A 12,694-nucleotide genomic window follows, 5' to 3' on the forward strand; every position below is an offset into this window, starting at 1 on the left:
TCCACTGTAAGACTAGTTTGTGATTCATGAGCCAACTTTACATGCACATCTATGACAGGGATAACTTTGATGTTCAATGTAATAGTAGCATTCGGCTACCTTTGAGAAGCAGGTACCAATTACCAACTACTACAAAGAACCAATGATTCCTCTATTCACGATGCGCATGAGCCAGGATCTCCAGCCTATGTTTTCTAGTTAGAATGATCCAGTGATGTGCATACCTGCCAGAGCTTCTGAGCTCACCCCCAAACGATACCCCAGAAGTCAGGGTTATAATATTGTGAATAATGGAAGTACGTACATTAATCATTCAACAGAGAGAAGTATCAAGGCAGTTGGATGTTTCCTACAGCCTCAATATTCTGTGTTCACTACAATACTGCAGATTGATTTTAAACAAGTCTGTGAGAAACCCAGTCATTGTTTAGGGGGCTCATCAAGATGTCGTGAAACATCAACTAATATTCACCTACTTATTTCAAGTGAAAAAAATAAAATAAAAAATCACCCTAATAAATATTTAAGTTACAACTAACCTGTAGCATAACAACATATCATGTACACAAACATGGCAGATCCAAATACAAGCATAATCATAGTTTCTTGAGCTTCTTCTGTCAACTACATAAAAAATTTACAAGCACCTTTGTGTGACTTTAGCCCTTGGTCAGCAGCTATTTCCTTCCCTAGTAGATGTAACTGCTGCATAAAACTATTTTCCTGTGAAACATACATGAAGGTTAGCAAATGGAACGTCTTTCTAGAAACTAAGCAATAAGGCTCAAGTGTATAGCAACATCTGACATCATTCAACAATACAAACACATCTCACGACTTTCAATCACTAGGTAAAGAGGAAGATTTCTTACCAATCTTAAAAGCAAAGGGGGATGAAAAAATCAAAGCAAATAGAAAAACAGCTCAGTATGTGACATTTGTGCATGAACGAGGGATAAGGAGAGAGAGTCCTATGTTAAAGAAGTAGTGCAAACATTTACATTACTATTTCCAAGTCAGAAGTTCATAAATCTTGCGCCTCTTAGAATTTCACACTCCAATCCTAACAATTGATATGCCCAACGATGAAAAATGAACATGAATCTTTTTCCACACTATATGACATTTTGGTATCAGGAATTCTGGAAAAGTAAAATCATAAGCTCTGCTCCACAGGGATAATAACTATATTTTCAAGGAACCCTAGCTTATCCTAAAGATCCTGAGTATAAAATATAAGAGTAAATCATACAAGTCCATGAAACAAAGTAATGCGGCTCACGACCTTCAACGTAACTGTACCGCTTCTTCCTTTCTCAGTCTTACACATTCACAGGAAGAAAGAGGAAAGGTAATTAAAACAAACATCATAGAAAAGAATGACAACTTGCCACTCTGGCCCAATGATAAGAAAGTGAAAACTATAGAAAAACGCAAAAGCTAGCAATTGGATTCTATAAACAAACAGATCCCTGTAGATTTTCTTGTTATTAATTTGCCCTTACAATTATCCTGCTCGCAACTAATCACAGCAATCTTTTGAATATAATTCCTAAACTGTGTAAGGTATGGGGATGGGGAAGCTTTAGCCAGAAAAGATACAGACCACTCTAGTTCAGACAAGCCAATGCTCAGATTTAGCTATAACATCTTGACGACGTTGTGATGAAGGCATAGTCAAGCATCTAAGAAAGAAGTAAAAGGTACAGTTATAGTTCCTTTTTCTCAAATGTTTTTAACTTTACAGTAAGCTCCAGAGTTTGAAGAAAGAGTGAGTGCCAGAATGTAAACCACAACTTAACTTCAAAAACGATTCCTAATAGACCATGTACAGCTGCTATTTGATCTCCAGTTATCTTAGATATCTCATAGTATTTGCTTGTTACAGATGAGAACCCCTGCAATCCTAGCATTTATGTTGCAGATGAAGCCAAAATAAGTAGCTAGACCCAGGAACTAAACATGAAAAGTTAATGAGCCAGCAGATACGAAAGATGTCCTAGAGATGCCACAGTTAAGACCTATCAGAAGGTGTTTATATGGTAATCATAAATTGCTTTTATTAACCAAGGCCATAATTAATAGGGCGAAAAGTTAAAGAGAATGAGGTAAACTGGATAGTGCCATCGGAAAAATTTAGGCCAATTTCCAAAGAGAGGTAGTATTTAGGATGATGACTCGCCAAATAAAATGTTGAGCACCGAAAAGTAGTGACAAATCACTAAAATGGTCACTATATTTGACAACTATTTTCAGTTGAACTCGATTTAGTAGGATTTAGAAACTTAAGAAAGTGCCAACATTTTGGTAAAAAATAAACTGACCGAGTCACTGAGATAAACCACATTTGCCGAGCTTCAAAATTGAAGCGTCAAATAAATATTCAAACTAGAATAAAATTGAAGTGTCAAATATACAATTTGCTTCCTATGAGAGAAATATCACAAAAATTTCTACTACTTGCTTACAAGTAATAATCCATGTCGCGTATAAAGGTTGAGGAGGTTTCAGGGTGCTATTCTTAGGATGCATAGGGCAGTGACAAACCTAGGATTTTTACCACGTGGTTCAACATATGAAGGAGATTTTTAAAAAAAAACAATAAACTAAATTTTATTAATTAAAAATCAATTAATATATAATTATTATTTAATTAAAAATTTATTTTTATTAAATAAATAATTTAAATATATGCTTTAATCAGAATAATGAGGAAAAACACAAGAAAAAGGGTTCAGCCAAAAAGCAACGAGGGATTTGAAAATTGAGAACTATTTTTAGTTTTTTTTTTTTAAAGAAAGAACTTAAATAGTGTAGTTATATTTCTTTTTAGAGATTAATATATTGGAAAAACTTTCCTAAATTATCTTATATGCATTGGAAAAGAGTAAAACAAATGTATTCTGTTGTTGGTTGGTGTTGGAAAAGAGTAGAACAAAACGTAGTGTGCTGTTGGCTGGTTTTGAACTCACAATCTCCTTCCAAAAATGAAACCACTTTACCGCTGGACCAAAGGCTTGCTTTTGTTTAAGTGGGGTCAATATTATATCTATACATGTATTGTCCAGAAGACAAATCAAATATACCTATATATACAGTAAACAATTTTATGAAGTGGGTTCATATGAACCCTCTTGACACTATGTAGGTTCGCCCTGGCATAGGGCGAGACGAGATCCCGGTTGAATTTTGGAAGGGCTCAGATAGGGCAGGTGTGGAGTGCTTGACAGAGTTGTTTAATGTCGCTTTCAAGACGCAAAGATGCCTGAAGAATGGAGGTGAGGTATAATGATTTTGTTGTACAAGAACAAGGGTGACATTTAAAATTGCAACAACCAAAGAGTATCAAGCTGCTAAGCTACAGTATGAAGGTTTGGGAGAGGGTGGTGGAGATTAGGGGGAGGAGGGGAGTGGTTATTTTTGAAAACCTGTTTGGATTCATGTCAGGGCCTGAACGATTTCAGTCATCATCTCATTAAAAGACTGGTGGAGCAATATAGGGAAGCAAAGGACTTACCGATGGTATTCATCCACCTACAGAAGGCTTACGATACAGTCCCAAGAGAGGTTCTACGGAGTTGATTGGAGGCTAGAAGTATACATGTGGCTTACACTAGGAAAATAAGGGTATTTATGATAAGTCAATACTCATGTAAGGACACTGGGAGGAGACTTTGAGAACTTCCCAATTTTGATGGGGTTGCACCAGGAATCAGCCCTTTGCCTTTTTATTTGCCTTGGTGATGGATGCATTGACACGAAAAATTCAAGGTGAGGTGTCATGGTGTATGTTATTTACGAATAACATAGTTCTGATTGACAAAACTCGTGGCAAAGTTAATGCTAAAAGGACATTGTTCCTATTTACGAAACTTTAGTCAATATATTATGTTAGCCAATATCACCTTCGAAACTCAACATTATACAGTTTTTTCTTCATACAAGTTTGAAATTTCTTTAGTGTTATTTTATAAGGTAAGATAACTTTCATAATAGTACCAAGAAGTATTGCGAACAACAACCAGAGAGATTATAACATTGTTGTTTTTATTATATCGACAAGAATTTCGAAATTAAAAATACTAAGTTTCTATCATACTACTCTTAAACCAAAAAGTATAGATTTTATAGGCATCAATTTTTTTTATAAAAGGGATATGATGTCTTTAATCTTCAAAGCATCTCTATTTATAGTTCAAAAGCTGCAAGAGAAATGGTCTTCAACATTTGCTTCCATCCTCTATTCATTTTTTGACTTGCAGCACTCCAATATACTTCTCACACTTTCCAACCTCATAGGGCACCGCTGCATTGCTGCAGACACATTCCGGTGATGAATTTCCAAGTCCAGCTTATCTTGTCCACCAATGCTTATGACTCAACCCATAATGGCACCTCAAATTTTAGATCATCAACGATAAGCTTCAGTGATCCCAATAATTTGACACCGGTAAATTTCACACATCCTTACTCATCTCATATATGCTCTATTTCTAGTATCTTCATCAATTTTAAGAATCCACTGAATCAACCTCCAATTGTCCAGAAGACATTCTCGCAATAAGCAGGAAAACTAGACAACTTTATCCAGATATGGCAGGGATCATAACTCCAAACACAATTTATATTTTTTTAAGTTCCACCTTGCAGTTTAATTCTTTTCACCCCAACCCTCAATGGAAATCAAACAAGAAATTGTCACTCCTAGTTCTATCTACCCATTGTTGTAGTACAGTGTGACTGGGAGGGATCATATGAGATCATAGCTCTACAACCAACAGAACTAATTCAACATCTGCTTAGATATTCCATTTTGCCTTTAATAGAGCATATGTCAATTAAGAACTGAGTTTTACTCAAGATATTCATTTTCCACAATCTTGATATTGTCTGGGCCATGCCATGATTTGAGCTACTTTTGCAACAAAACTCCTTTTTTTATTCCCAAACTATGTGCATCTGCCATCCAGCATTATTTTCAGTCTCCGAATGATGATCATAGATTGCTTGCCCCTTACACAGCAAGGACTCTGATATACCTTTCAAGAGAAATAAAGTTTTGGATGACTGATGTTGGGTGTATTTATACGTCTTTTGGCCATATTTCACCCACATTTATGCCTCGTTCAGAGAGTAAACACGAAATATTCCCAGCTATTACTCATTCTAGCATTCTAGAACTAATTGAGGTGTAATGTTCATTCGCAGGTGAAAAGCTCAAAAAAATGGCTAAGTGTGGAAAATAAGCAGACCCTTGTGACGCGAGGCTTGGGGTGAGTCTCTCACAGAAATCAAGCTCTCTGAAGTTTTACAACAGCTAGAGGAGGAAAAAGTTAAAGGCTCTTGCAGCGCGAGCCTAGGCAACGTGGCCAAAAATCTGTAAATTCCCACCTATTTTTGGGTGGGGCCTCTTAGTCTTCTCCACATACTATGTAAGAAACCCTTGGAAGTTTTTGAGGGGGGGGGGATCAATATTTGGAGCACAAAACAAACACACCATAGCTTCTTCTATTAGGATTAATTTTCTTCTCTTTAATTTAGCATTATTTCTTTCCTTGAACATGAATTCCCGCAAGTGTAATAGAATTATGAGTGGCTAAACACTCTAGTTCTAGGGTTATGGACAAAGTATGAACGTTTGTGTTGTAATCTACGTATTATTGCAGTACTATCTCATGAGTTGTTCATTTAACCTTGTGCTTACTATTTTACTGTTTCAATACCAGTAGAATAAACATACATTTTGTACCGGAACTTGAGAGATGGAAGTTAAGATAGAACAAGGGTTAATGGAGTAGATGCATTCTTACGGTAGCGGATTTGCGGCTAGGATAGAAATATACCTAGTTTTTCTCTACTTGCCTCTTATATTGGATATGAAAATGCATTTGTGGAAGCCAACATTCATCACTTAACAATATAGGTATGAGGCTAACACGAAAAGGAGATCAGAGGTTGGGAAACCCATAATCTTATTATCAATCTCGTGAAGCAACAGCTCAGTAGTAATTTGCAGGATAACCTAGACGCAGACACTGGGTGGAACATATAAGCGGCATAACCCTGGAATCTGTCTTTTACTGTGTTATCAAAACAGCCAATTCAATCATTGTTAATCTTTATGCTTTAAATCGTAAAACTAGAAGTAATAAAACAGTATTGTGGAAAACACTTGTTCTATACATGTGTGCACTAACCCAAAAAAAAGTCTCCCCTATCCTTTAAAGATATCAGGCTTTTCGGATTCTTTTTATATAGAAAATATTGTTGGATTCCAAAAACATCCAGCTGGTCACCTTATTTCTTCGCTGAAGGTGCGATCCCCCATTCCACTAATGCAACTTTCCTATAGTTATATCGCAAGACTGGCTGTCAAAAGTCCCTGTGGGATTTGACCTTTTCAATTGCATTGCAATCATTGTATTACTTGACGACCACGTACACTAATGTGTGCACGGGAACTACAACAATGACATGGTAGGAATATAATTGATTGGTGTTTCTCGTTCTTCATCTCCTACATATCTTGTGTTTCCCCTCAGAAGCCAATTTCATACATTGACAAAGGTCAAGAATGCTTATCAAAAGTTATTATGTTGATAAAACTTTTCCACCTCTCAACAGTTTCAAACCAATTATCACTTGGCTGCCTCTAACAACTTGAAACTTTTGCTGCAAGCCAAAAATACCATATTCCACCCTATATTATCGTACCAACCTTGTATCAAACACCTATCTCATTGTCTTATACTAAGCTCCAGTTACTCAGTGATTGATACTCAACTAAACAAGTAGGCAAAAAAAAGAAGTTGGAAGTTGGTTAGCAGATAAGGGCACGAGTAAACAACTCTAGTCTCTAGGTAAGAGAGAAGGGGTGAAGATTTCAAAAGAGGTTGAGATGAGATTAACGGAGGGTTTAGGAAAAGAGAGAATGAGATTCAGAAAAGAGAAAGATGTTAAGGGATATGAGAATCATCAAAATATCTCCGGCACAATGTCGGAGGAAAGAGGGTAATGAAAGTTGCACGCATCCCAAGAGTTAGAAAAGACCACATTCCGAAAAATGTTTGAGATCTCTATAGTGTTACCCACACCACCACTTGGGGAACTTATTAATAACACTCCTACAACTCTACAATACTACATCCTGATTTATCATCGTTGTCAGCATCCCAAAAGGTTGAGTGATCCATGCCATGCATCAAATTTTTCACCAATTGTGGACTTGTCTCCTAGACATTTCACACTAGTGGACGTTTGAAAAGGTTCTACTCAAAATCATATTCCTATATATCCATTTTTTTATCATGCTCATTGTAATAACCCAATTATCCTTGAGTATCGTCTTTATCCTCTATTGTTACTTATTCTGAATTCAACTCCCAAAGACAATTCTCATTTAGGAAGGCAACATGCTATGATGTAAGAGATATTTGTTTTACGCTATCAAGGAAGAAAAATCTAAAACTCTAATTTGCCTACCAGTCAGCTCACATTTCCTCTATCTGCATCTTCCAAACATATGAATTATGAACTATACACTCTTATAACTGCTGGAGAATGCACAAAGTTCTAGAAAATTAGGGAAAACTATGGAAAGCTAGGACACAATGTGGCAAGGAGCATTCTAAAGTTTAAGACCCAATCACAATCACTAATAGTAAGAAAGTTCGAAATAAACATCACTTACATAGCAGTAATTATAAAAACTTCATAATTTAGCTAATAAAGCAAGAAAGAAGTATGACAAAAAAGCAGGGAACTATAAGGATCTTGTAACACAACAACTATGTAAATATATACAGCCAACAACCCATAGCTTGCATTATTAACTGCAAACATGATCGGTTATGCACTCATGGAAAACATCTTTAATTGACAATTTTACTCAGAAAATGGACCTTGGGAAACCATAGTAACTGATTATCAGTGATCTCTTAAGGATGGTTCAATGCTATAACTTCAAGTATGATCCAATTGATCGTGTGAAGAACAGGATATTATGCTTTAGGTAAAGTTCACTGCTTTTAAAAACATACAACAAAGTGGTTTGTGAATTACACCAAAAGATCCCCTTCAAGTACTCAATTCAGACAGATCATTTCTACTAGTTCTTCAGCGTCTTAGGAAATCCCAGCTCTCAGACAGAAATAGATTCATTTTTCTGAAGCCAAGAAAAATGCAAACAGGTGCAGTAAATATCTGAAATTTTCACCTGCCGAAGGGGGATGCTTGGCAGCACATTTAGACCTTTCAATCTGTAACTGAGTTTCCATGAACATATTCATCCGTTGTACCTCAAGGTCCTTGGTGAATTCCATCCTCTGCTTCTCCAACTCCATCATCTGCTGCTGCTTTGAGCTCTCAATCCTTTCATATATCTCCCCAAACCTCAAAATTGCCCTTGCTAATTCCTTAAATGCGGTGGTATCCTCGGATAACCCTACGTACTCCATCTTATTCTTCCTCTCTCCACTCCCAAAGGCCAAATCATCGTGTGAGCTGTCATTTGAACCACTTGAATTCAACCTGGATGAACCACCTGAATAATTCAATGCACCAAAGTTTGAGTCGGGGCTAATTTTTTCCTTAACGGCAAGTGATATCGAGGCAGGCGGTCTTCTATTACAGGGTGAGGCAGAAACATTATTGGTAGCGATGAGATAATCAAGACGGTTATAAAACGGCCACTTTGAGGGAGTTGACTTGTTTTTCTCAAGCTTGTACTTCTTCTTCAAAGTATCGATCCGGTTCTTACATTGTACATCAGTGCGCTGAGGCTTAACTCCATTTTGACGTGAATTAACGGAGTAGGCGACTTCCTTCCAGTCCTTCTGCCGGAGATTGCCGCGATTAAGCCTGAGATAGCGATCGCCCCATGCTTCGATTAGGGTTTCAGTAGCACCTTCACTCCAGCAGTCTTCACGTCCTCCAGCGTGAGGCCTAGAGGTGTTCTGAGTAGCAGTTTGGTTCTCCATACAACAGAGAAAATCGGCGACCGACTCCGATTCAGGCGTGATTGGTATTTGAAGTTCGGAAAAGAGAAGGCAGGGTGCTAAGGTGGACCGGAGGTGAAGGGGAGAAACATCGGGGGAATGGGATAAGGAATGGGAAAGGGAAGTTGGCCGTACATCTGACCGGAAGAGGGGGACGTCAGCAGCTGCCTATTGGATGATTGGACAAAGTGGGTTATCCCTACGATTTTGTCTATGATTTCTTCCAATTTACCCCTTTTGCATTTGAACAGTGAATAATTGAGATTGCTTATTTTCAATATCTAAAAATTAAAATCTAAATATGCAAAATTTATTTATTTGTGAATATAGTAAAATCTTACTAAAGTAATATAGGTGGGACTAGGGGTGTTTATGGATCGGTTTGGATTGGTTACTGGTCAAAATCATGACCAAACTAACTTAATCGGTTTTATAATTATCAAAACCAAACCAAACAAAATATAATATACATTTATTGGTTTTGGTTTGACTTGATTATTCGGTTATTAACCATAAATCAAAGTAAAAAAAAAATCATTCAAAAAATGAAAAAAGTGACAACAATTCAAAACGAAAAATAGTTAGAATGACTAAAATTACTAAAACTTTCGATCACTGAATTTACTATGAATAAAACTTTAAAATTCACTATTTTTGCCTAGAAGGAAGAGACAATAACGTTTTCAGTCCCACAAAAAATTATTATAGACACCCATATACGTAAAATCAATAAGGTAAATGTTTTCACCTTGGGCATTTTTTCTTTCAGTAAGTAAATTATAAAGAATTTTTGATGAAAACATATATAGGATCTTTAAAATTATTTATAAAAATAATATATTAAGTATGTATATTAAAACATATATGTATATAATTTATCGATTCGGTTCAGTTCGGTTATTTTTTTGGTTTTTCCGAATAAAACCATAACTAAACCAAATGCTATCGGTTTCCAAAAATCTAAAACCAAACCAAACCCAAATAAAATCGATTTATTATCGATTTGATTCAGTTTTATTATACTTCATTTTTTAGCTGTTTCAATCAATTTTCTATGATAACGATTTTATTATACTCTATCATAGAAGGTAAAAACACTATAGAAGGTAAAAAAATTCCACTGGTTAACATAGAAAAAGAAGTTGATCGAAACATCATATTCTTTAAATGTCATTCAATGTTATATAAAGATTAAGTGAACTTATAAGAGAATGTGATGTTGATCTTTAAATAGTCTACTCTTCGCCGACTAATATACCATTTACTTTTATTCATTCAACTATTAATTCCGCCATCAATTGTTTTATGTATCTTATAGTAGAATCAAGTGTGAGTGCATGACTTATTGCTACCAAAAAACATAACAATACAAACCAAAACTGTAACGATCCGAACCGTCGTTACTTATGAAGGGAAAAACGTCGTGAGTAACTGGACCCCACTGTCCCACCAGAGCGGATGATGCCGCTACGGTGGCGGTGCCCCAACGAGATGGGAGTGCCAGAGCGGGATGGTCAGAGGGCATAACTTAATGACGCGAAGTCTTATTTCTTCTTTTTTCCCCAAGTGCCAAAAAGAGGCGAGGATCACCCCAGAAACCCTCAAAAGGCTGCTCTAGGCTTGGGAAGGAAGGAGAAATAGATTTCTAGCTCAAGGTTGACGACAACTCGCTGATTCCCAGCAAAAATCCACCGTCTCGTTGTCCGGAAGCCACTCTGCAGCTGCTTGGTGCCCAGGTAGGCTAGGTTTAATTACTTGATTAGTCGTAAATTCGTGCTCACTGCATAATATATTGCTAATTGATGGTAGAATTCATGTTTAGGCCTTCGGGCACGGAAAAAGGGAACTCTGCAGCTGCTTGGTGCCCAGGTAGGCTAGGTTTAATTACTTGATTAGTCGTAAATTCGTGCTCACTGCATAATATATTGCTAATTGATGGTAGAATTCATGTTTAGGCCTTCGGGCACGGAAAAAGGGACGGTTGTACATGTACTCCTAGTTGTTAAATATGATGTGTATCGTGGGTTGGGGGAAGCCTCGTCCTGTGAACTAGGGGTAGGTGATGGTTCGACTTTCCGTTTGTGTTATATATGCTTGTTAATTGCTCCATTGTATGCATGCATATATGGGAATAGAGAAACATGAATTGAACCTAATGAAACGACTAAGTATGGACAATTACATGCCATGAACCAGTTACTTGACTTTGTGACTGTGAACTTTTCATTATGGGTGTGATTGTGGCTGTGGTTGTGCTGACTGGACTATATATGCTTGTTAATTGCTCCATTGTATGCATGCATATATGGGAATAGAGAAACATGAATTGAACCTAATGAAACGACTAAGTATGGACAATTACATGCCATGAACCAGTTACTTGACTTTGTGACTGTGAACTTTTCATTATGGGTGTGATTGTGGCTGTGGTTGTGCTGACTGGACCGGGTGTCACGTTCCGACACATATATTGGATCGAGTGTCACGTTCTGACACATGTATTGGACTGGGTGTCACGTTCCGACACACATATATTGGACCGGGTGTCACATTCCGACACATATTGGATCGATTAACACATTCCGACACACTAACAGTTTGAGTGTAGTTGCACGAGAGGACAATTTGTGACTACTACATTCATATCTACATGTCATTGATATTGGGAAATTGTATATTGATCCTAAAATGATGATTGATTATGTATCTCGGTATATGAGCTTTTATTGTGTTGTGCTTACCTGCTTATATCTCGTTTACTAGAATTAATTGTGAATGATCATGCCCAATCTGTATGTTGTCTGGTAAGTGGAGACCGAGGGTCCATGTGTTACTATCGGCTATTTCTAGAGAGACTGTTTGTGTTCTTAAACAATGATAAGTGGGGTAGCTTTCATGATTCAAAAAGTAGTTAGGTCCTACCTTGGGAAGGGGATTCATATTCGAAATGGTTAGCGAGCCTTGATAGAGTATACTATGTGGTCAAGGGCTGAATTGTGATGTTGAAGAAGCGAGGGCATGTCGTGAGTGGTTGGTCGGGTTGGTAGTGGTTGTATTCGGGAACTCCAATCTGAGATAGAAGGGTTAAGCTATGATCAAGAACACAGCGAGCACGGTGATAGAGTAGGGGGTTAGAGTCAAGTGTACTAGTACGTTTAAAGTATACGGGAATGGTAAAGACAAGAGGATAAATGTTGAGAGGTGTACTTTCTTATTACATGTTTCCTGCTGGTTGATTTCTTTATATAATGCGATGGACATCGGGTTGACCGATGATTCCTATCAGTATGTGTTGTTTGTACTGATACTGCTCTTGCTATGTCATTTGGCATAATCTGGTTGTAGGGTCAGTGATGTTTCACAGGTGAAGACGAAGAGAATCTCCAACAACTTCTAGTCTTCCTTCCCTGTGGTGAGAGCTGTGTGATACGCTCAAATTACACCTCTTTTCAGAAGCATAAGCGATCGGTATCACGTAAAGAACCCAACTTGTAGGTTGGGGTCGATCCCACGAAGAATATGATTTAGACTTAAGTTCAATAACGATTATATTCGTTTAGCCAATGTATTTCCGAGACAAATAAGTAAAAAAGGGGGGGGGGGTCTTTTGTGTAACAATTTTTGGAAATTATGAAAGTAGTTAGTAAGCAAGATTAAAACTTTTGTTGTTATCAAATTGAGAAAGAAACTAGGGCGTA

The 12,694-nt window shown here is 37.1% G+C and overlaps 1 protein-coding gene across 1 annotated transcript; it reads right to left on the reverse strand.

The window, feature by feature from the left end:
• Nucleotides 1-281: 281 nt before the first annotated feature.
• On the reverse strand, nucleotides 282-9,232 carry LOC102584643 (trihelix transcription factor ASIL2). The gene is made up of 2 exons (XM_015311339.1): nucleotides 8,216-9,232; nucleotides 282-723 (listed from the first exon to the last, which is right to left on the reverse strand). Exons 1-2 carry the CDS (start codon nucleotides 8,976-8,978, stop codon nucleotides 716-718), a joined length of 771 nt encoding a protein of 256 aa, XP_015166825.1. The 5' UTR covers nucleotides 8,979-9,232; the 3' UTR covers nucleotides 282-715.
• Nucleotides 9,233-12,694: the final 3,462 nt, after the last annotated feature.

Source organism: Solanum tuberosum, unplaced genomic scaffold (genome assembly GCF_000226075.1).
Source record: "Solanum tuberosum cultivar DM 1-3 516 R44 unplaced genomic scaffold, SolTub_3.0 scf00156, whole genome shotgun sequence".
In the NCBI taxonomy this organism is placed as follows: Eukaryota; Viridiplantae; Streptophyta; class Magnoliopsida; order Solanales; family Solanaceae; genus Solanum; species Solanum tuberosum.

What these genes read in the sequence shown, in the direction of transcription:
- LOC102584643 (XM_015311339.1), bottom strand. Translation starts at nt 8,978, where the DNA reads ATGGAGAACCAAACTGCTACTCAGAACACCTCTAGGCCTCACGCTGGA.